This window comes from Struthio camelus, chromosome W (genome assembly GCF_040807025.1).
Source record: "Struthio camelus isolate bStrCam1 chromosome W, bStrCam1.hap1, whole genome shotgun sequence".
In the NCBI taxonomy this organism is placed as follows: Eukaryota; Metazoa; Chordata; class Aves; order Struthioniformes; family Struthionidae; genus Struthio; species Struthio camelus.
The window spans coordinates 59,097,311-59,121,124 of NC_090981.1; the positions used below are offsets into that span (position 1 = coordinate 59,097,311).

A 23,814-nucleotide genomic window follows, 5' to 3' on the forward strand; every position below is an offset into this window, starting at 1 on the left:
GTCCCAGTAGGACACGGTCCGCGGTGGGACGGAGGTGGGGGGTCTCCCGTGGGGCCGGGGAGGGGGGTCCCAGTAGGACAGGGTCCGCGATGGGACGGAGGTGGGGGTCTCCCGTGGGGCCGGGGAGGGGTGTCCCAGTAGGACAGGGTCCGCGATGGGACGGAGGTGGGGGTCTCCCGTGGGGCCGGGGAGGGGGGTCCCAGTAGGACAGGGTCCGCGATGGGACGGAGGTGGGGGTCTCCCGTGGGGCCGGGGAGGGGGGTCCCAGTAGGACACGGTCCGCGATGGGACGGAGGTGGGGGTCTCCCGTGGGGCCGGGGAGGGGGGTCCCAGTAGGACACGGTCCGCGGTGGGACGGAGGTGGGGGTCTCCCGTGGGAGCGAGCCGGGGTCCCCGGCCGGGCAGAGTCCCCGGTGGGGCCGTGCAGGAGGACACGCTCCCCGGTAGGACCGAGGTGCGGGTCCCGCTGGGGGCCAGCGGTGGAGGGAGGGGGGTCCCTCCCTCATACACCCCCCCCCCCACCAACGGGTGCGGCGGGTCCGCGGCAAACTTCGGGCAGGGCCCCCGGGGGCAGGAGAAGAAGGGGTGATGATGGTGGAAGGGACGGGTTGGCTGTGGGATGCTTCCTCCCCTCCCTCCTCCTCCTCCTCCTCCTCCCCCCCCCCCGCCCTGCGGCGCCTGAGGCCGTGCCCTGTGCCCGCAGCCGGCCGCCCCGCCGCGGGGGCCCGGGGCGGCGGGGGGGCTGCGCCTGGCGGCCGTGATGGAGAGCCTGCAGCGGCAGCAGGCGGCCCGCCTGGCCCGCGGCCCCGACGCCGCTCCCCGACGGCCGCCGGCGCAGCCCGGCCCCGGGCAGCCGCCCCCCGCCGCCCCCCGCCGCCGCCCGGCCCCCGGCCCGCGCCCGCCACCGCAGCAGCAGGAGGAGGAGGAGGAGGAGGAGGAAGGGGAGGAGGAGGAGGAGGAGGAGGAAGGGGAGCCCCGCGACCCGCCGCCGCCCCAGCCCCACGAGTGGACCTACGAGGAGCAGTTCAAGCAGGTAGGAGGCATCCGCCGGGCATCTCCGGTGTCCCCCGGCCCCCAAGCCCCCCTGCCAATCCCAAACAGGCATCTGCTGCTGCGCCCAAGCCCCTTCCTTGTTGTCCCCCCCTCCCCAAATAGGCGTCCCCAGTGCTCTGCACGCACTGCCCCCAAAGCCCAGCCCCGGCCCACCCCAAAGCGCCGTCTCCGGTGCCTCCCCCCCTCCAACTTCGCCCGAGCCCCATCCCAGTCCTGCCTCGGGTGGGCGTCCCTGCTGCCGCCAAATTTCAGCCAAAAAAAGTTACCCCTAGTGCACCCAACCGACCTTGTCCCCAAGCCCCATCCCACCCTACATGGGCATCTCTGGTGCCCCCCCACTGCCCCCAAACCCTGTTTCCATCCCACCCTACATGGGCACCCCTTAGTGCCCCACTGCCCCGAGCCTCATCCGTGTCCCTCCTGCAGGGGGCACCTCCTGCTGCCCCCGTCCCCAAGCCCCGTCCCACCCTGATAGGCATCCCCTTGTGCCCCCATCTGCCCTCCCCCCAAACGCTGTCCCTGTCGCACCCCAGATGGGCCCCCTCCCCGCCACCGAGCCCCATCCCACCCCGGCTTGCCGCTCCCTGGTGTCCCCCGGCTGCCCGGTGCTGTCCCCTGGCTGAGCGGCGGGGACGCTCGCGGCGGGGCCATGAAGCAGCCCGGCCTCGAGGACAGGGCTCGCGCGGCCCGGCAGGGCAGGGGCGGGAGGCGCCGCAGCATTCGGCTTTGTTCCCGGCGTCTCGCTGCCAGCGGGACGCGTCGAGCGCCCGGCCTGGGGTGGGTGCCGCTCACCCACCCAGGATGGGGTGGGGGGGGGACGACGGTGGCTCTGGCCACCCCGAGGAGCCGGGGGGTCTCTGCAAGGGACTGGGCGGCGTTACGGCTTCTCCACGTGCCCGGTGATTTCCGGCGTCGGCCGGAGGCAGCGGCGCGGCGAACCTCGGCGCTTATTTAACGTTGCGCCGTCGCGCCGCTCCGTTCGGAGGCCGGCAAGCGGCCGGACGAGACGCGGCCCCGCTCGACGCCTACCTGGGACGCGCCAGGTAGGCGAGCCGGCGGCGCTGGCCCCGCGGCCCGCCGCCCTCGGGACTGTTTGCCGCGGCGGCGGCCGGAGCGGCCCGGGCACGGCCGGGCTGGGCGCGCTGCGTAGGTCGAATAGCTCAGCCGGGCGAGCGTTGCGTTACACGCGCGGGAAAAGGCGGATTGTCCGGTTCTGGGGGTCAGCGGCTCCTCCCTGCCGGGCCCCGGCAGGCTTGCGGCGAGAAAGCATCTCAGGCATTTCTCTTCCCGCCTCGCGCGCCTCCCTCTCGGAGAGCGGCGCGCGGGGCAGGAGCGAAGCCGGCGGCTCTCCCTTAAACAACACGTAATGTGAATACTCGGGAGAGGGATCGAAGGGAGGATGCTGGCGGGGGGTGGGGGGAAATGAATCCCGCCGGAGCTTCCCGGTGCTGGCTGGCTTCCTCTAGCCTTCCCCAAAGCCGGATCGGAAAGGAGCCGGCTCCCCGTTGCAGAGGTGTTCGCGTGCCTCCGACCCGTGGGGACGGCTCGGCTCCCCTTCCCAGCTGGCGCCGTGTCCCAGCCAGCCCGGGGCACGGCGGGATGTCCCTTCGGTGCGGTGCACTCAGGGACAAGGGGACCGATGGCCCCGGGGTGGCTTGCACGGGCCGCGATGGGCTGAGCAGGAAGGAGGTACCGGGACCCGCGCGGGAGCCGGCGGCGGTTTGGGGCCGGCTGCAGTGCCGTGGGGTCCACGGGGCGGCCGTCCTCCCGCTGTCACTGCCGCGAGCCCGCGGCGTGGGGTTTCCCCGAGGCCGGCACAGAGATTTCGACGCCGAGCGGCTGTGCCGGGGCGGCCGGGCTCGGTTTGGGAGAGGGCAGGCGGGTGCAAGACCGACGCCAGGAGGATGGACGGCCCCGCTGCAGGGCGCTCGCTGCTCCGCCGGCCCAACCACCACCGCCTGCCCGTGCCTCAGTTTCCCCATCTGGGTAAGGGGGTCAATCATCTGCCCTGCGTTAAGCTCTTTGCTCTCTTCCAGACGGGGGAGGAAGCTCTCTCTCTCTGCTGTCTTTGATCCCCGCAGGCTGCCGACGCCAGGCTGTACGTCCTCTGCCCTGGCGCCGGCTGCCCCCCGGCCCTTCCCCGCGGCGGGGCCGCGTCTCGCCCAGCCTGGAGAACCGGTTCTCCGCTCGGGGCAGCCGCCGAGCAGCCGGAAGCGGGCAAAGGAGGGGAGGGTGGCGGGGCTCTCCCCGTCTCCCGAGGTTGTGCCACGGAAATCGCCCCCGAGGATGAGGGCGGCCCCGAAAGCGGGGCGGCGCTTGCAAAGCCTGGAGCGGCGCTCCCGGGCTGGGCTGGCGAAGCACAGGCGTCCCCAAATCCGGGGGGGGGGGGGGAATGGGGGCCCCGGCGGGGACGGAGCGGGGTGGGGGCGCAGGACCAGCCGCCGCGGCAGCCGCCTGGGGCATCTCCTTGCCCCGGGGGCTAAAACCGGGAACAGCGGGAGGGCTCAGGGCTGAGAAACCCGAAAGCTGCTTCACCCAGGGGCTTTACGGCAGGGAATACGTGGGGGACGTATCCTACATACGCGCCCTGTTCTTATGCATTTCCTGAGGTGCCCGTTTGGGGGGCTGGAGAGACCTTTGCTCGGCGCTGGGGCAGCGGCTCTGCTGCTGCACGTCGGCGAGAGCCCCCTGCCTCTTGCATCAGCCCCCGGCGACGGTCTATGTACATTTGATAACGGCACGTGGGTAGAGACCCGGGCCAAGGTCCGGGAGGTCCCCTGCACCGCGGTTGCAGGGAGCCGGGGGTCTCCTCCGCTCTTTGCACCGGCACGTCCCCGCGGGGCCGGTGGCGGGATGCAGCCTCGCGCGTGCCGCGCCGGCGAGCGCGGCGCTGACCGTCCCCGCTCCCGGCGCGGCGCCTGCCCCGCGGCCGCCGTGCTCCTGCGCTCCCCTGCGGGCCGTTTCGGCCCTGGGAGCGGCGGCCCGTGGCGGGGAGGAAGGCGCGGGCGGCCGGCGGCGGGCGCCAGCCCCGGGTGCCCTTTCTGCTCGGCCGCGTGGCTTTTCCGGCCGTGCGGAGGCGGCGGGCAGCACCTGCCGGGGCCGGGGCCAGGATCACCTTGCCGCAGGGGCGCGAGGGTGGGAGGGTCACTTAGCACCCCCAACACAAGCCCTGGGGCACGCTCCCTCCCCTAAAAGCACATTTACACTGGATTTCGATATACACAAACCCCATGTGTGCAGACACGCGCGGTGTGCCCAGACGTACGCGCATACCTGCTGCACGGATGCGCGCGCACACACACACACAGACCAGGTTTGTGCATGCACACACGTACACATGCACACACTCACACCGTGTGCATGCACACACGCACCGAATTTGTGCATGCGCACACGCACACGCACACACACACAGTGTGCATGCACATATACACACACACACAGACCAGGTTTGTGCGTGCACACACGCACACACATGCACACACTCACACAGTGTGCATGCACACATGCACACCTTGTTTGTGCGTACACACACACACATGCACACACTCACACCGTGTGCATTCACACACGCACCAAATTTGTGCATGCACACGCACACGCACACACACACAGTGTGCATGCACATATGCACACACACACAGACCAGGTTTGTGCGTGCACACACGCACACACATGCACACACACTCACAGTGTGCATGCACATATACACACACACAGACCAGGTTTGTGCATGCACACACACACGCACTCACACAGTGCGCATGCACACACGCACCGAATTTGTGCATGCGCACACACACGCACACACACACAGTGTGCATGCACATATACACACACACAGACCAGGTTTGTGCATGCGCACACACACGCACTCACACAGTGAGCATGCACACACATGCGCACCTTGTTTGTGCACGCACACACACACACATGCACACACTTAGACAGTGTGCATGCACACACACAAACGTATCGGGTTTGTGCATGCACACACGCACACATACCAGGTTTGTGCATGCACACACGCACACACATATCGGGTTTGTGCATGCACGCACACCCCCCCAGTGCACATCTGTGTGGTCATGTGTGCGCAGTGGGTGTGCAGCCCGCCGGGGGTGAGCATGCCTACAGCCACACGGTGCATGCACACACACGTGTGCCAGGCGTGCCTTGCACACCCCGAGGCGTGCCCAACCCCCCCCCCCCAACACATGGGTGCCCGCCAGCCTCGAGCAGCGCAGGGGTGCACACACCAGCCGGACCCGAGGCGGGTGCTTCCCCAAACGGGTCCCCGGAGCTGGCGGCCTGCCGGGCAGCAGCAGGAGGAAGAGGAGGAGGAGGAGGAGACTGCCGCGCCTCAGTTTTCCCTCCTGCGAAACGGGCCCAGGCCGGGGGCCGAGCGAGCCCTGGCCGCCGGGGAGGGGGCTGCCGGCCCCAAGGCCAGCGCCGCCCGCAAACAGTCCCTCACCTTGCCCCCGGCCGGGTTAATGTTTGCAGCAGGCGGCTCTGGTGGCACCGCCGGCGCCCGCACACCCCGCTCGCCGGGCCGGCGGCGGGGGGGTTTCACGACCCGCCGGATCCGCCGCGTTATCAGCGCTGATTAAACCTGCTGCCCTATAAAGCCCCGTTAAATATTAAGCGGGACGAAAGGCTGGCGGCGAGGCCGCGGCGCCGGCAGCTCGGGGCCACCGGGCGTCCGGCCGGTGGCGGCAGGGTGCGCGGAGCATCCTCCTCATCCTCCTCATCCTCCTCCTGTCCCCCCCGGCCGCCCGCTGCCCCTCGCAGGCTCCGCGCCGGTCCGGACCGCGGCCGGCGGGCGAAGAGCCATCGAGCGAGCTCGCTGCGTGAGCGGCGGCCGGCTGGAAAAATTAGCAGCGGGGCTGATCAATGCGGTGCATGTTAAGCAGCTTTGGGGGGTGGTGGGGAAAGCGAGGCGGGGGGGGGGGTCGGAGCGGGGCTTCGCCATCGATACGGCCCGGATTAAGCGGCTTAAACGCCGGTCGCCGCGCTGAGCGGCGTGAGGGGGGTCCCGAGGGGTTTGTTCCCCCCCCCCCCAAAGTGGGACACCCCTCCAAGGAGGCGCCGGGACCCCGGCTGCAGCTGGGGGAGGGCAGCACCTCCTCCGCCAAGGAAAGGTGCTAACGAGGTTGTTTAATCGCTGGCAGGAGGCCGGGGGGGGGGGGTGAGGAGGGGGGCGCGAGGGCTATTCTCATCCCTTTAATAAACCCTGTTCGACCCACTGACCTTTAACCTGCCCGACGAGCCCCCCCCCCCCCCCCCCAGTTATCCCCAGCCTTTAAGGAATAAAGACGTCGCCACGGCAACGGGATGAGGGGAGCGAGCGGAGCGGGGCGGAGAGGGGGTGCCCGGGGTTTGGGGGGGTCCCCGCGGCCGCGGAGCTGCGCGCCGACGGGCTATCGATCCCCGGGCCCTGACAGTTTAATACTTCTGTTTATAGAGGAATATAGTTACATCGATGGCGTTAAATGAGTTACTAATTATATCAATACAAACACGATTAAAAGGGTCGTTGCTCATAGGTCACTGCAAGCGGGAGCTGCTGCTGGTGTTGCACAAGGGCCCCCCCCCCCCAACAGGGTTGTGCGTGTCCGTGCGGGGTTGCGTGCGCCGGTGCGAGGTGGTGCACGCTCGTCCGGGGGTCGCGTGCGCCGGTGCAACGTTGTGCGTGCTCATGTGGGGTTGTGTGCTCCGGCATGGGGGTTGTGCACAGGCAGACGGGGTTGTGTGCGCCGGTGCAGGGTCGTGCGCGCTCCTGCGGGGTTGGGCATGGCTGCACGGGGTCGTGGGCCCCCCCGCAGGGCTGTACGTGCCTGTGGGCGGGTGTGTGCCCCTCTTAGGGTGGTGCGTGCGTGCACGGGGAGGCGCGGGCGCGCGTGGAGCTGTGCGCCCCCGCGAGGGGCGTTGCGCGCGCCTGTGCAGGGTTGCGTGTGCTCGTGCACGTCTGTGCGTGGTTGTACATGTCCGTGTCAGGTCGTGCATGCCCTAGTGCGGTCGTGCACGCTTGTGCAGGGCTGTCTGCTGTCTGTGCAAGGAGTCACGAGTGCCCGCGGAGGGGACGGTGCGTGCCTGCACAGGACTGTGCGTCACCGCGCAGGGCTGCGCCTGTGCCACGTAGCTAGCCCGTCCCCAACGGATGCAGGGGAGGGGGACACCGCAGCGCCCACCCTGGAAGAGGAGGACCTGCGCCGGGGCTGGAGCCGGGTCCTCCTTCAGGGCTGGGGGTGCCCGGGGGTCCCTGCCTGCTGGCTGCCGGCCCCGTGCCCTGCTGCACGCGGAGGCAGCTGCCCCCCAGCAGCAAGCGAAAGGGTTTCCTGTAATCCCGCCGGCCGGCGCGGGGATCGCTCTGTGCTCCTAACGAGCTCGGGGCAGCTCCCCAGGAAGGCGAAGCCGCTTATGGTTTATTAACGGGCCAGGCGCATCCCCAGCTCCGGCTGGCTGCCTGCTGCGCGCGGGGAGGCGCTTGCCCTTCCGCGGCTCTGCGGGACCCCGGCGGCGGGGGATCGTGCCCTGCCTCGTCCAGCCGGCGCCCGGCCCGCCGGCCCGCTGAGGGGCTGAGATTTTCCCGCCGGGCGGCCTCGCGCCCCCCCCCCCCTGTAATTTGGCTATTGTCGCCGCTTGACAGCCGACCTTCGCTCCCTGCTTGACGTAACGTGGTTTTTGCGCGCGGCCGCCCCGCAGATAAAAGGTTAGAGGTTACTAAGCGGTGGGAAAACAGATAGCGATGCTCGGAGGTCGCCCCTGTTTGTGGGGCTTAGAGCCGGGCTCGGCGGCGCCGCGGCCGGGAGCGGTCCCGGCTCGGCGGCAGCAGCAGTACGAGTCGGGGAAGGGAAGCGGGTGCCGTTTTGGGGGGGTTGCTCCGGCGGACGCGGAGCCGCAAGGGAGGGCGAGAGCCCCGCGCGCCTGCCTCGCAAAGCAGCCGCCGCGGGCGCGCCGAGCCGGACCCAGCTGGGGCGGTCGATGGCTCGGCGGGGGGAGCGGGGCCCGGCGAGGCGCTGGAGGTGGGCAGGCGGCAGCGGGCGTCGCGGCACGGACGCGTAGCACCCGGGCACAGGGAAGGGACGGGCAGAGGTGGGAAGGGACAAGGAGTTAGCGCTATGGATTGGTTTTGAAGCAGGTGGTCAGCACCCATGGGTTTGTTTAGGGACGGGCTGTTAGCACCCGTGGGGTAGGGTAGATGCAGGCAGCTAGCACCCATGGACAACGTTAGGGACAGGGAGGTCACACCCTTGGATGAGGTGAGGGACAGGCTGCTAGCACCCATGGACAACGTTAGGGACAGGGAGGTCACACCCTTGGATGAGGTGAGGGACAGGCTGCTAGCACCCATGGACAACGTTAGGGACAGGGAGGTCACACCCTTGGATGAGGTGAGGGACAGGGAGGTTGCACTCATGGGTGACGTTAGGGACAGGCCACTAACACCCTTGAAACAGGTTAGGGACCAGCCGTTAGCACCCGTGGATGAGGCAAGTTTGCCGGACGGGCAGGACGTCCCTCGGAGGGCCCACGCCGGTTGCTGACACCTCTCCCAGCTCCGCTCCCTTTATCCGCCCGGTGAATGATGTGTTGTGTGCAGGGGTGGGGGGACGCGTCTATTGGTTTTTAACGGCCTTTCCCAGGACCATTGTTTTTTAAACGACTCTATTTTGCGCCTGACTTTGTTTTGCAGCTTGCATTTCTTTGTATATGTTTTGGAAATCCATTCTGGACTGCTGAGTTTTGTTTCTTTTCAATGGCTTTAAATTCTTGCCTGGCTCGCTGGGAGGAATCGGTGTCTATAGCGTCTTCGATTGGTGCTAATTTTTCCTTGGTGCGCTCTGACTTTTACTGCTGGGGCCATCGATCTGGCGGGCTCCAATTTGTCATGGTCACTGAGGGCCTGTGCTGGAATCAGGCGGGCACGGGGCGTTGCACGGCACGGCGCGCCCCTGCTCTCGGGGGTCCCGTCGTCTCCCCGGCTCCTTCCTGGGTGCCTTCAGCTGCAGCTCTAGGACTCGGCTCAGCCTGCGGGTTGCGTCCGCGGGTCCGGAGCCGAGTCCGTCAATCACACAGACGTGCGCGACCACGCGCATGTCTCTGCACGGTTGCACGCGTGCCCGCCGGCTTGCACGGGCGCAGCGGTGCACGCACCGGCTCACGCGCGCCCATCTGCGGACCCGCTCGGCCGCTTGGCCGGGGTGCAGTGGGGTCAGGCGGCCCTGGAGGTGCCCCGGGCGTGGGGAAGAGACCTCTTCTCTGCCAGAAGGGCTCCTCACGCTCTTTGGAGAGCGGCTGCTTTGCCTGCCCCGTTGCCCCGGCCCCAGGGACCTGCTTGCCGCGTGGCTCTGGCCCTTCGCCGCGGCTCGGCGTCATCTTCCTCCCAGAAAACAGCGGCGAGCAGCAGGGAAAGCGAGGCACTCAAGCAGCCTCTCGGGCAGCGAGGCCGCACAGCGGAGGCGCCGGCGGGATGGGGAGCGGCGGGCGCAGGGCGATCCCCGTGCCGTGGGCGGCAGTGGGCTGCAGCAGAGGCGGGGGGCTCCTCAGCTGAGGGGCGCTCAGATGCGCGCGCTCGCCTGCGTCGGTGCCCGCGCGCTGGCAGCCGTTGCAGCTCTCTCGCTCGGTTGCGCCGCCCGTTCGGACACGCGGCGGCGCTGACCCCCTCTCTCCCGCCTCCAGCTCTACGAACTGGACGAGGACCCGAAACGCAAGGAGTTCCTGGACGACCTCTTTGGCTTCATGCAGAAGAGAGGTAAAGGTGGGTGGCTTGGGGTGGGCGCTCGCTGGCACCCGGCCCCTGCCCGCGGCTCCCGGCGGGTACTCGGGCACCGAGCTGCTCCAGGCCTCTGCAAGCCCCCGCCGTACATCCCGTGGGCTGCACTCAGACCTGCCCGGATGAACACACGCGTTATCGCACAGGCTGCCGACGTTGTCACTGTCACGCGTGCACTTACCCGCCCCCAGATCTGCCCCCCGGTGCCACGGGTGGGTGCCCACCCTGCAGGGTGCTGCTGGCCAGCGGAGCTCCCCAGCACTCCCGAGCTGTCCCATTAGTGGTACCCATTAGTGATGCTCATAAGCGATGCTCGTTAGTGGTGCCCCGTGGTGATGCCCAATAGCGATGCCCAGCGATAAAGCCCGTTAGTGCTTCCCATCAGCAATACCTGCCCAAGCTGCCCGTTAGCGGTGCCCAGCGGCGATGCCCAGCAGTGATGCCCGCTAGCGGTGCCCGTTAGCGATGCCCAGCGGCGATACCTGTTAGCGGTGCCCGGCGGCGCTGCCGCGGGATGCGGGGAGCGGGGCCGGCCCCGCGGGCAGCGCCGGGCGCCCAGGGGTTAAGAGCCCCGCCAGCCGGGCCGGCCGCATCGGAAATCTTTGCTATCGGCGCGGGGGGCCGAGCCAGCTCCCGGGGACTCGATAAACGCTTTAACCTTCGCCCTCCCCAGCTGGGCTTGCGACAATTAAAAGTTGCCGAGCGCGGGCGTGTGGCCGGCCGTATTAATTAGAGCCTTTTGCCGGTGTGTGGATTAATGAACACGCCGCTCGATAGCCAGTAAACCCCAGGCAGAGGTTAATGCCGAGCTAATTAACGGGGGAAGGCTGGGGGGTGCAGGGGGGCTGGCTGCGCGCGGGGCGAGAGCAGGGGCGTTTGCCTCCCCCGGCCCGAGCCTTGCCCTCCAGAGCGATGGGGAAGCCTGTGGGGTAGCAGGGACCAGCCTCGGGGCGGGAGGGGGCTGAGACCCTACAAACTCGTGTTGCTCAGGGCTCTGCCACCCTCCCCCCCCGAGCCCCAGCCCCTCGCAGACGGGGCAGCCCCGGGTGCCAGGTCCCACTCGCCGGCTCCGGGGAGGAGGAGGAGGTGGGAGCGCCGGCGCTGCCTGGTCCCCGAGCATCCATCAGCGCGCGGGGCCGCGAGATTCATGGGCTGCTCCGCACCTTCATTATCTCTCTCTCCTGAGCTAATTAACTCCCTGGCTGGTGGGGTCGGGGCTAATTAAGCGAGCGCCCGGCAGCGCGAGGAAGAGGAGGGGGAGCCGGTGACCGCTCCTGGCCCCTGTGCCCCGCTGCTGCCCGGGACGGACCGGGCGGGGGGGTGCACTCGCGCCCCCTGTGTTTTTGGGGCCGGCGGGGTGCAGGAGAGCCCGGCTGGAGCCGAATGGCGGGGCATCGCCGGCGGGTGGAGGAATGTCACTGTTTACCTCCGGAGGCTGTGGGGCCGGCTCGCAGGGCTCTGCCTGCGGCTGCGGCCGCGCGCGCCTGCCCAGGCGGCCCCGCTGGCGCCCGCGTGCGGATTTTGGAGCCGAGGTGCGTGCGAGGGGCTGGCGCCGGGCAGGCGGGGGCCGCACGCAGGGAGGGCGCGGGGGCCACGTGCAGCAGGGACGGGACCCCGGGGGCTGGCGTGGAGCGGTGCAGGCTGGCACAGGCTCTTTGGAGGGGGCACAGGGTTGCTGGGGGTGGCACAGGGTCCTTGGTGTTGGCACAGTTGCTGGGGATGGCACAGGGTCACTGGTGGTGGCACAGGTCCTCGGGGGTGGCGGGGGCGCGTGGGAAGCTGGTGGCCCTGGCGCACAGCAGGGCAGCTGTGGCCCCAGCAGCACGGGCACCTCTCGGGCTCCGGCGGGCACCCAGGGGCGCGTGGGCAGAGGGACCGAGGGCTGCGGTCCCGTGCCTTGTCCCCGGGGCCATCGATGTCTCCATGGCGAGCCCTAATGAAGGGGGCTGCACGCCCCCCCCCCATCTCTCAGGGCAATTAAGGCACGGGCATTCGTTAGCGGGATGCAAAATTAGCTGGGCTGAAAAATGGGCCCTGCTGGGGGCGGGGTGCACCCCCCGGCTTGCCCCTCACCGCAGGGCGCAGCACCCGGCCCCGGAGACGCCTCGGGGTGACGAAAGGGGTCGGGGGGAGCAGGGCCCGGGTGGGGGGCCACGCTGCTGGCAGGCAGGGAGGGCAGCGCCCGGGGTGGCGGGGGCTGCGTCCCCCCCCCACCACCCCACACCGAGCCGAGGGCCCTGCCGATAACGCGGCGCCGTTAATCAATCAGGGAGCTAATTGCAGCGCCACAATGAACGCGCCACCTCAATGGGCTTTTGTGCGGCGCGCCGGAGCCGGGGCTGGGGCCATCGCTCTGCCTCTGCGGCGGCGGCCGAGACAGGTCCCTTTGTCAGCGGGACAGGCACCGGCCGCCCGCCCCGGCCCCCAGATGGATGGCGAGCCCTCTCCATTACCCACCAAGGCTGGGGGGGGGGGGGACATGGGGAGGAAGAGGAAGGGAGAACGGACCGCCGTTCGTTTTGGGGCAGGCGCGGGGCCGGAGGTGGGCGAGGGATGGGGATTTGGGACGGGGGACGGTGCCGGGCGAGCGGCTCTCGCTGTTGCCCCCCCCCCCCCCCCGGGAGCTGCGTGGGACTGCGCTTGCTGCTGTCCCCATCCTGGTGACCCCAGGCGCCGGAGCCCGGGCGGAGGCGGTCGGGGTTTCTCTGCCTCTCTCCCAAGAGGAGAAACTCCTCTTCCCCCTTCCCGACCAGGGCAAACCACAGAGACGGGGTTGGGGGGGGGGGGAAAGAAAAGAAAGTTAAATGAACGCGGTAGAAGAATAAAAAGAGCTCGTTTTTCAGGCTTATGCGAAGAAGCCGAGCCAATATCGGGGCCATAAATTAGGGATGCTGGAGGACGGCGGTGAGTGACGGCTCCGTTTGAGGGGCGAAGCGCGGCCCTGACAGCCTCCGCCAGCGAAACGGATGGCTTTCCGATACCGCCCGCTCCCCGCCGCCGGGGAGGAAGGGATAAGGAGGGGACGCTGGCCCCCTCCTCGGCCTTGCCGCAGCCCCCGCCGCCGCGCTGCGGGCTTGCCGCGTCCGGCCCGTTGCAGCGAGGGGCCGCCGGGCTATTTGCGGGGGGGATATTTGGAGATTGGGGAAGGGGATGTATCGGGAGCCGGTGGCCATGGGGATGGTGCTGGGCCGTGCTGGTCTCGCAGAGCCCAGGGGTGCTGGGCACCCCTAAGGGTGTGGGGGGTCCTACGTCCCCCTGCCCCGGCACGGTGGGTGACGGCCCGGGACCGCGTCGTGCCGCCGGCCCCTTCCCGCAGAGTTGCAGCGGCTGTAATTCTTGCTGCCTGTTGAGGGCTCTGGCCGTAAATCGGGATGGCCCCGTAAAGCCGGAAAGGCGAAGGGCAGGTTAATGATGGCGGGTCAGCCCCAGAGGGAGGGCAGGGGCGCTTCAGGGGCTGGGACAGCTGGGGACGGGCTCTCGTAGGGTGAGGGTCAGGGTCTGTATTTCGGGTCGGGTCTCTCAGGGGGAAGTACTGAGGGTGTTTAAGCAGTCGGGGGTGCTGGGGGGATCTGTGGGTGGGGGGTATCTCTGGGGATTTGTGGAGAGAGACCCTCTCTGGAGCTCTGAGGGGGGTTTATAAGAGACTCTCCAAAGGAGGCACTGAAGGAAGTTATAGGGTGCGCTCCTATATAAAGGTTATGGGGGAGTCCTTCTACAGAGGTATCTGATGGGGGTTTTAGGGTGACTCCCTCTATAAGGGTTATGGGAGGGTCCCTCTTTATGTAGCTCTGAGGGGAACAACAGGGAGAGTCCCTGAAGGAGGCTCGGAGAGATTTAGGGGGCAGATGCTCTATAGGGAGTTGTAAGAACATTATGGAGTGAGATCCTCCATAGGGGGCTCTGAGGGAGGCTCTTTGCCCTTCCACCATGCCCCTACATCTCAGCGGGCAGCGGGCCCGTTCCCCTGCCACACTGACAGCTCTGCAGGGTCTCCATCGATGGGGACGCGGTATCAGAGTGATGGGGTCTACCCTGCTCGTGGGCATCCTGGCAGTCCCGCCTGCCCGCCCCCACACTCCCCGCCACGTGGGTGCTCACCCTGCCAGCTGCTGCACGCCCGCAGCTTTGGGAAAGGAAAGACTGGTCTCTCTTCGGATGTGCTGCTGGACAGCCGGTACCCGCAGCGCCAGCTCTGATGCCTGCGCAGGGCTCGCTCAGGGTCTGCCTGTGTCTTGGGCAGGCTCTGCAGCCCAGCATGAGCCCCACGGCTGCTGCTGCGTGGGGTGGCAAGTGAAAGCCCTGCTCCGGCAGGCATTCAGAGCCCTGCTGGTGCAGCCAGCGCTGGCGCGGAGCAGGGCTGGGGGACGCAGCGCACGGCTGCGGTGGTGGGGACGAGGCTGTCATTGTCCCAGGACGGCTGGGCGAGGGGCGGTCGTGTCCCTGGGGAGCGAGGGTCTCCATCCCCGTGGCCTCACCCTGCATCCCTTTCTGTCTCCCGTGCGCGGCTGGAAGGGACGCCCGTGAACCGCATCCCCATCATGGCCAAGCAGGTGCTGGACCTGTACACGCTGTACCGCCTGGTGACGGACAAAGGGGGCCTGGTCGAAGTCATCAACAAGAAGATCTGGCGGGAGATCACCAAGGGCCTCAACCTACCTACCTCCATCACCAGTGCTGCCTTTACCCTCCGCACGCAGTGAGCACCCAGGCGCCGGGTTTTCCCCACGCCAGCACCCAAGCGTGGCCCTCTCTACCCACGCTATGAGCTGCGGGGCATCCTGCTGGCTCAGGAGCCCCAGAGCCCCGACCCTGCCCGCAGCGCCTGACCGGGACTCTGTTCGCACCCATGTGCTGCGTTACAGCTGGAGTGTCCCATGGGGAGACAGAAGGCTCTGCTTCTTCCCAGCATGGGTGCCATCCCCACCCCAGTCCCCCCCGCTTAGCCCAGGGGTGGCCAGGAGCCGCGTGGTGCTGGGTCTCATCCTGGCTCCCTCCCACACAGATACATGAAGTACCTGTACCCCTATGAATGTGAGAAGCAGGCGCTCAGCTCTCCGGGAGAGCTCCAGGCTGCCATCGACAGCAACCGGCGAGAGGGACGGAGGCAGACTTTTGGGACAGCACTCTTCAACTACTCACCCACTGGCACCCCAACCCTGCTGGGCTCCCCCAAAATGTCCCTGCCAGCCCTCAGCATCTCCACACACAGCTGCAGCCAGATCAGCCAAGTGCACACCGTTAAGAAAGGTGGGTGAGGGCCACGTCTGCTCCCCACTGGGCATCTCTCCCAGAAATGTGTACCACTGACAGCAGGCGTACCTCCTCGGCTGCTCTTGCCCGGTTTATAGGGAAAAGAGGAGCAATTTTGGTCATTTGGTCTCTTGGGACTGAACAAGCTTTATTTTTCCTGTCTTACCCAGTTCTAGAGGGGAACCAAATCCAAATGCTCCCAACGGTGCCCTCCTCTCTGTGTCCCCCTTGCCCACTGGTGCTTAGCAGGAGCAGGCAGCCTGTGGGCCAAGACCTGGGTGCTTGCTCAGCTGGGGATGGAGAGATGGGCGCTGTCTCCTGCTCTCCGCCATCCCCAGGGCCGAGCGGTACCTGCTGAGCTCTCCCCATCGTTGCAGAAGACAGCGCGCTGTCAGCACCGGTGCCCGGCCGCATCGCCATCCCCGTGGGACTGGCTGGCCACCACCTTGTGGCAGCCCAGGCAGCAGCTGCGTCGCAGGCGGCGGTGCTGGAGCAGCTGCGGGAGAAGCTGGAGACGGGGGAGCCCCCAGAGAAGAAGGTGGCCCTGACGGCAGAGGAGCAGCAGCGGCTCATGCAGCACGCGCTGCAGCACAACCTCCTGGCCATGGCGTCCCAGTTCCCCATGAACATCAAGATCTCCAACAGAGGTAGCAAGCACGGTGCGCATTACCTGCCATGGGGACACCCTGGGTGCAGAGCCCGGAGGGAGCAGCCAAATGGCCTCGAGGATCCAGGGCGAGCTCAGGGATGGGTGCGCACCATGGGAGGCACAGCCTGGCACAGGGAGGCCAGAATGCAACCCCCCCAGCCTCTGCCAGCCATCCCCTGGCACCGAGTGCCCTGGTTAGCCCAGGAGGACTACCTGGTTAGCCCTGTGATTCCTCTGACCTTCAGAAAGCCCTGCCACGGCCAGCGCACCAGCTGGAGATGGGCAGGTATCCGCCAGGCCTCGAGAGCCGAGCTGCCCGGAGAAGATGGGGCCCCATTTCTCTTTCTGGCAGGTTCTTGTTTCTGTTTCTCTTAACGCTCATATTGGTATTTCCTCTCCCCAGATGACAGACAGGAGACCGCATTGAACCTGTCCACCAACGGCATTAGCAGTATCAACATGTCAATAGAAATAAATGGAGTTGTCTACACAGGTAAATAGAAGGGCCGCTTGGCCCGTGTAATTGCGGCCGGGAAATCCAATAACTTATAGCCACTGCCTGGCCAGCAAGTCCTTCCTTCAATCTGATGTCTTTACTATAAAATCCATTGTAATGAAGTGGCAGGGCCTGGGGAGAGGGGGCAGGTGAAGGAGGGGGACAGCAAGGCTGGAAATTGTCCTCCGGGAGGGGCCAGCAACAAAGGACCAAGGGGGTGATAGATTGACAGATGGACTCAGGCTGAGAGGTGCAAAAAGGCCCTTGGGCAATCCCAACCATGGGGAGTCTGAGCCCCACAGAGAGTGCTTGGATTTGGGGCCATCTCAATGCTGTAGTGCCCAGGAGGTCTCAACCTCCTTAGCTGGCCCCCCGCAGGGTGCAGCGAGGGGTGTTGGGTGCAAGGGGGCTTGGAGGATGTGGGCGGAGGTGGTGGATGCAGAGAAAAGGGCACTCAGGTGCTGGAAGAGATGCCGGGCTCGGGACGCTGTTGGGATGCCTTGCTGGAGTAGAGGCTCTGTCAGGTACCAACAGGCACCCAAGAGCCCAGCGGCCCTGGGCAGGGACTGGTACGAGGAGCCTGGAGGGTTTGTGGGTGCCTGGGGAGGATGCACCAACGCCTGCCCTGCTGGCACCCCGCTGAGTGGCCTGGGGGGCCCACATGTGCTGGGACGCAGCCCCGCTGTGCCAGGCAGGGCAGGGGCCGCTGCCGGGCCCTGCGCAGCATGGGCATGGGCACTCACGTGCCCCTCATTGGCTAAGCAGCTTGCCCCATGCCCTCCAGCTCCCTGCCTGCCCTGCTGAGACACCCCTAATTAAAATAGAAGGCTTTTCCATCAGCAAATAAATACTTAACGAGCTGGAAAGGTCAGGCCTAAGAAACATAGGGGCCTGCCAGCCAAATGGTCCTGGGCCACCCCAGGGGCTGTCCCACATGGGCAAGGGCATCCCGGGGGGCCTGGATGAGGGGTCACGGGGACAGAGACCCACTGAGGGGAAGAGACAGGGCCTGGGGTGTAGAGTCCCAATTCTGCCTGCATTAGCAGGCAGCCCCAGGCTGCCCTAACACCGTCTTTCTCGCTCCCCAGGCGTCCTGTTCGCCCGCCGGCCCACGGCCCCCCCAGCGCCCAGTGGCCCCGGTGGAGGGAGTGCCCAGAGCCAGCCAAGCCCCATGCCCACCCCAAACCCACTGCTCCCGGCCCCATCGCACAGCCACACTCCCGCCAGCACCTCACCATAGTGGCGATGCCCTCCGAAGCAGCCGGGAGTCCCTGGAGCTGGGCCAGCCCATGGGGAGCCCCCACACATGGACACCATGGGTGCCCCAGCCCCGGAGACAAGGCAGACTGGTCTGTCCTCCGCCTGGGGGGCACGAGGGGCTGTGCCCTTGGCTGTGGGTGAGAATGTGGCCTGGCAGTGGGGCAGAGCTAGTCCCATCAGTGGCTGGTTTGGGGCAGGGCTGTGCCCACTGGGATCTGGCTGCGGGGCTGGCCCTGGCTGCTCCTGTTCTCCCGGGACGTGACCTCGTGAGGCAGCGGGTGGGGTTATGAGGGGACCCAGCTGGGCCACCAAGGTGGGATGGGAGACCCAGGGGTGCCTCTTGCTGCAATATCGTGCAGTGATTTAGTGCAAGGCTGTGAGCACCCATGAGAGCCCTCTTGCCACGCATGTGTCCCCTTTTCCAACATGTGCCCTCCTGCACAGGCGCCTTCTCTGCCAGGCAGTGCCCCCGGGTGACTCCCCAGTACAGCTCCTGCTTGCCCTGCTGGCCTGGTGCACCTCAGAGCCCCGCATACTGTGTCCCCTGTACACTGCATCCCCTACGGACACCCTTGCTGTGCACACACACCGCATCCTCTACGCACGCCCTCAGTGCACACACTACAGCCCCTACACGCTGCATCCTCTGTACACACCTTTCATGCACACATTGCACCCCCTACCCACTGCACCCTCTATGAAACACTCAATCCACACGTATCTCCTACACACTGCACCCCCTATACACCCCCTAAGTGCACACATCGCATCCCCTGTGCACATCCTCCATGCACACACTGCAGCCCCTGCACACCGCAACTCCCCTCGCACACTGTGCCCTCAGCACGCCTCCCTCCCGCACTGCCTGAGCTTGCTGTCCCGGTGCCATTCCCCCTCGTCACACCTGTGCTCTGTGTCCCCTCACGGCCCCTCTGATCCCCGGGTGGCCCCCCGATCCCAGGGTGGTGGTGTCCCCATAGTGGGGACAGCTCAGGCCCCAGCACCCCAGCTCGGCCCTAGTCCAGGCGCGGGGTTGTGCCAGGGGAACTTCACAGGTCAACTCGGGGGCAGATATTGGGGAAACTGGTGGGACTGGTGGGAGTGGAGCCTCGTGTGTGAGGGTGTGGCATGGGATGGGGCTTCATGCTCTGGGAGGAGCTTCTTGGGTGCAGGAAGGGAGCAGGGTGGCAGTGGCACAGGGGGGGCATGTCACAGGAAACGAGGCCCAGCAGTGCTCCCACCAAAGACCACCCGGACACCAGGGTCCCTGGCCCAGAGTCGGGGGACAGAGGCCGCTGCATCAGGCATGCCAAACTACCTCGTTGGGGCGGGCAGGCGCCTCCTCCCGCCCACTCACACCCTTGGGTGACAGAGCAGGCCGAGCGCGGGGCGATGCTCACCTCTACCTCAGCGTGCGGCAGGCCAGGCTGCGGCTCGGTGCCACCGGGGCAGCTGGCCAGGCTCCCGTGGGTGCTCCCGCTGTGGCAACGCAACTCTCTCTATATATCTATTAAAGGAAATGAACTGATGAACCAAACTGGTGTCTAGGGTAATGTCTGTGACACGGAGTCACCCACTTCGCTCCAGTGCCCAGGCTTGGAACAATTCAGGGGGTGCAGGACACCCTCTCAGCCCCTTTTGGGACACCATAAGGTGGCAGCTGCTGTGCCCAAGGGCCGCAGCCCGCTGACCTTTGCCTCCAGCACAGGGTTGCCCCAGCTCCATGGGGAAAATGCAGCCGGCTCTGGGGCAGCCAGATGCCCTGTGCCCCCAGAGATGCCCCTGTGCCCTCAAGGGCGAGTAGGAGCAGACAGGGCGCTGAGGTCCAGATGTGCCAGCCAAAGCGTGGGGCTGCCCAGCCCCAGAAGGTGCCCAGGGGTAGCTTACCCACAGCTGGGTGGCTCCCTGAAGCTGCCTGTGCCAGGCAAGAGACACGGGGCACGGCCATGAGGCTGCAAAGGCCACAGCTGTGGGGCCGTAAAGGGCATGGCTGTGTGGCTGTGAGGTTGCGGCCAGGTGAGATGCAAACAGTGCCGGGCCAGTCTGGCACTCGGGCAGTGCCCGTGGAGGGCATGGGTGAGCTGGCTGGAGCTGAAAGGGTTGCAGGTAGACAAATGGGTGCCCACGGCTGCAGAGATAGGTACACATGGGTGAGCACGGAGGCACGCAAGCAGCTGAATCCCCACACTCATACACACAGGTCACTTCAGCGCGCTCCCATTCACACGCACAAACTGACTGGCATTCACGCTGCCTTGTGCACGCACACTCAGATGCACACACGGTCGCGCTCGCACACAAGCGCTTGTGTGAGCACACACATGCCGGCACTCCCACATACACATGTGCTTGCACCCACTCACAGGCACCTACGCATGTGAGCAGACTCCTCCCAGCACCCAGGGGAAGAGACCCGGGCAGGGAGGGCATCCATGGGGACAGACCCCTGGCACAGAGAGCACGGACGGGGTCAGATGCCAGCACCTCTGGGGACAGACCCTCCTGGAACAAAGGCACCCATGGGGACAGATCCCGTTATGCCTGGGGAAAGACCCCCAGCACCCCTGGGGAGGGACCCCGATACCCCTGGGGACAGAGCCCGGCGCTCCTGGGGACACCCCGGCCGGGCCCCCCGCCGCGGCGGTGCCGGCGCTGTCCAGGGTGCTGCAGCGCCGAGCGCTGCCGGGGCGGGGCCCGGGGACGGGGACCCAGGCGTCCCGGGATGGGGCGGGCGGGGGGGTCCTGGAGGGTCCGAAGGGGACCGAGAGTCTTTGTGCCAGCCCCCCAAGAGGGGGCTGTGCGGTGCCTGTGCGTGGCGGCCCCTCCACAGGCAGCACTCCCGCAGCCCCCTGGCACAGCACGGCACGGCAAGCGGGGGGCCGGAGCGGGATCGATCCGGCCGTAATTGGGGTCTCGCGTCCCCTGTCACTGCCAGGCAGCGCTGGCCGTGGCTCATCGAGCGCCGAGGGCCCCGGGGGGCCGGGAGGGCGCACACGCCCCATGTTCCCCCTCATTAGGCGGCTCAGGGGGAGACGTGCGAGGCCATGCTCCCCGGGGGGCTCGGGGACACGGCTGCTGTCACCTGAGTAACCAGCCCCGATCGATGCCCACTTCCCGCATCCCGCAGGGCCTATAATTGAGTGGGAGGGAGGAGCCGGAGGGCGAGGGGCCGTGGGGACGATCCAGCCTAGCCAGAGAGGTGCTGGATCAGGGCCTCAGCGCCAGGCGGTGGGCAGGGGCCATGGCACTGCTGCGGGCTGCGTGCGCTGGGCCTACGTAGGCCCTGGCTGCCCCCAACCCAGGGACGCGGCTGGAGCATCCCTCTCCTGCCCAAGAGCACGCACACGTGTACGTGTGGGTCTCTGCTGGCCCGACAGGGCATGGAGGGGTGCATGTGCCACACAGAGGTGACATCTCTGACCCCTTCCCCCCTTCCCGACGTCAGTGCCTCCCCACAAGACCCCTTGCCCTGCGTGTGGGGACACCCCAGCCCTGCCGGGGATGCCGTGGCCTGGCTGGGATTCCAGCCGTAGCCAGGGCACCTGTGTGGGTGGCTCTGCCCCCAACCTTGGGGGCTGGCGTGCGTCACTTCACACCTCTTGCTCGCTCAGCCTGCCCTAGCCCCGCAGCTTGCTGGTCTTCAGTCCTGGGGGGCCACGGCCCCGACCTCCCTCCTGTCCTGGTGTCACAGGGACAGGATCCACGGGGCTCCAGCAGGGAGGCCAGATGTGGGGCAGCAGCTTGCGCTGACCCTGCGCAATGGGTCCACCCCAACACCTGCCTGGGGTGGTTCTGGGCACCCCTGGGACCCTCTTTTAGCATTGACTCCCCCCTTGTGGAGCTGGGGGGTCCCAGGGCAGACCCAGGACCCAGGGCAGGGGAGGGACAGGGCTCTCACTGGGGCCAGGAGGGTGCTGGATTTGGCTCCTCCACCTTCCCCCGGGCCCAAGGGGTGTCCTGCCCGAGCCGGACCCTGGTCCTGCTGCCTTGCAGTGTGTGCTGAAGAGAGGCAGGGTGTGTCTGGCTCCTCCGCTCCCTAAATCTTGTGCTGGAGGCCTCCAAGGGCTGGGGCTCCATCCCCAGCCGGTCCCCAGGGTCCAGCAGCTCTGGGCCCTGCTCTGTGGATACCTGCTTGGGAGGTCAACCCTGATTTGGACATCCCTAGAAGCCTTCAATCAAAGCCCATGGGGCATCTGTGCACCCAACCCGCAGGGATCTCGCCCCGAGGGGGTCACTTACCCCCGTCACACTGTGGGGTGGGCTGCAGGAGTCCTGCTTGGGATCTGACTGCTCGGGGACACCGGGCTTGCCAGGATGACACCAACCCAGCCAGAATCGCCAGTGTGGGGTGGGAGCAGGGCAAGGCCTGTGGTGGGGCACAGGGAGACCCTGCTCGGGGTGCTGCCTGGGGAGCAGCCCCAGGCTGAATCGCCTGCTGGGGGTCACACAGGAACACATGGGCAGCCCAGAACTACAGCTTCCCCCCTGCTCCCAGGCTCACCTGGCCACATGGGATTTGTCCTCTGCCCCTAAAGCCCCAGTTCCCAGAGTCCCAGGACTGCCTGAATTTCTCAGCTCGGGGGTGGGGGGTAGGTTGATTTCTGACCGTCCAGCACGAGGATTTGGGTTTCCATAGGCATCGCATCATGCTGGGCACAGGCCACAGTACAGCTGGTCCCCCGCAAGCTCAGACCAGCAGCACGTGCTCAGCTGCCGGCCCCCTCTGCAGCCCCAGCCGGTTCTGCTAACGAAGCTGTTTTTAATTGTCGCCTTTGTGGAACAAAGCTGGGCTCCTTCCCTCCGAAGGCGTCTCTCTCGCAGCCCAGCTATTGATCCCTGGGAAGAAAAGGCAGAGCGCACTGGGCCTCAGCTTGCTGCCTTCTGCCCGAGTGCTTTGCACAGCTCCTCCAGGGAGATTTGAGGGGCCACAGGGGTTGCTGGGTCCCTGGGCCACCCCACAGCTGCCTCCTACAGCCCAGCGATCCCATACAACTACCCCTTCGAGCACAGACAAAAGCTGCAGTAGAACATCTAGAAGGGTGTTGGCATCTCAGGGCATGGTGGGTTTTGCTCTCTGCAAGGGGCACTGTGGGGATCCTCAAAGCCCATCAACCACAGTTGCCTGGCAGGCTAATGAAGCATATGCTGTTAGCAAATAGTTTTGACGCAAAAGCCTGGCCTGAGATTATCTGAAGCCGGTTAGGGATTCCCTAGTGCCTAGGGCATGGCAGTGCGAAGCCCAGCTGGGAGCGAGAGGGGCAGAAATCAGCCTGGGGCAGCTCTTCCACCACTGAAGCTAGAGGACATGACGGGGCAGTGACCGGCTGAGTCCTGGGGCACAGGGGATATCGTGAGATGCTTTGGGAGCTCCCGAACTCCTCTCTCTCCAGTTTGGATGCAATGGATGCTGCTGCCACGAAGCCATGTCATCTCATCCTTTTTAGAGATCCCTGTAATTGCAAGTGCCAATTAAAGGCAGTAATGGGGCTCGGGGTGGCTGTTGCATTCATTCGTGTCTCGCTTTTTAGTAAGTGTCACCTGCTTTGATCGATAGGAGAAAGGTGAACCCAGGCAGCCTGAGGCCTGGGGAAAAGCCTGCGGCAGCCTCTTGGATTTCAAAGGCCCTGCTTCCATGCAGCCCCGATCACTATATCTATTTTTTTTAATACATTTGAGTGCCTCTTTCCTGAAGGACCACACTGGAATGAAGTAGTTATCGACCAGTCGGGTGGTGTGAAGCCTACACATGGGAGGGCACCTCCTTCTACAGTGCAAATCAGCATTGATTGGCTTTAACATCTCCTCTTTGGCTTTGAGATCGGCTTCACATCTCCCGCTCAGCTCCCCAAAAAGCCAATTTCCATTACCTACCTCCTGCACATCTCCCCCTGCCTGGTGTCCCAGCCTCATTACCTCTTCTGAAGAAGGACCTGGGGAGGGGAGGCGCAGGCCGGGTTTTTTCACTCGGCGAGAAGGAGGAGATGGACGTGTCCTTCAAAGATCGAAGGTCTCCCAACTTCCCAGGTGGCGAACCCTGAGCCTGCAGAAGCGGTGCTGGGCCCCAAGCCCCGGCACCCACCGCCGGCTCTGAGGGGGCCGGGGCAGACGGCTGGGGGGAGCAGGAGGGGCGCTCCTGCCCGCGCCCCCCGCCTGAGGGATGCCCCTACCCTCCTCCTCCTCCTCTCTGCCCCCTGCCCCAGAGAGGGCTCTGAGAAGGGGCGGCGACCCCCGGGCCAGCTTCGGGAGAAGGTGCGGGCCGCCGACAGCCCCTCGGGCCCTGAGGAAACGCCGTTCCCTGCCCTCGGCCGCCGCCGTTCCCGGCGGCCCCGT

General features: G+C 66.5%; 1 protein-coding gene across 4 annotated transcripts; it reads left to right on the forward strand.

The window, feature by feature from the left end:
• Positions 1-745: 745 nt before the first annotated feature.
• On the forward strand, positions 746-19,019 carry LOC138060917 (AT-rich interactive domain-containing protein 3A-like). 4 transcript variants are annotated; one of them, XM_068924961.1, is made up of 8 exons: positions 7,786-7,890; positions 8,514-8,634; positions 9,736-9,808; positions 14,342-14,525; positions 14,832-15,076; positions 15,457-15,726; positions 16,132-16,221; positions 17,313-19,019. In XM_068924961.1, the coding sequence occupies exons 2-8, from the start codon at positions 8,542-8,544 to the stop codon at positions 17,462-17,464; spliced, it is 1,107 nt and encodes a 368-aa protein (XP_068781062.1). In that variant the 5' UTR covers positions 7,786-7,890; positions 8,514-8,541; the 3' UTR covers positions 17,465-19,019. The 4 variants fall into 4 exon arrangements, with proteins under 4 accessions (XP_068781063.1, XP_068781062.1, XP_068781061.1 ...); XM_068924962.1 differs by lacking the exons at positions 7,786-7,890; positions 8,514-8,634 and adding an exon at positions 746-1,033; XM_068924960.1 differs by lacking the exons at positions 7,786-7,890; positions 8,514-8,634; positions 9,736-9,808 and adding exons at positions 11,068-11,361; positions 12,673-12,733.
• The last annotated feature ends 4,795 nt before the right edge of the window (positions 19,020-23,814 follow it).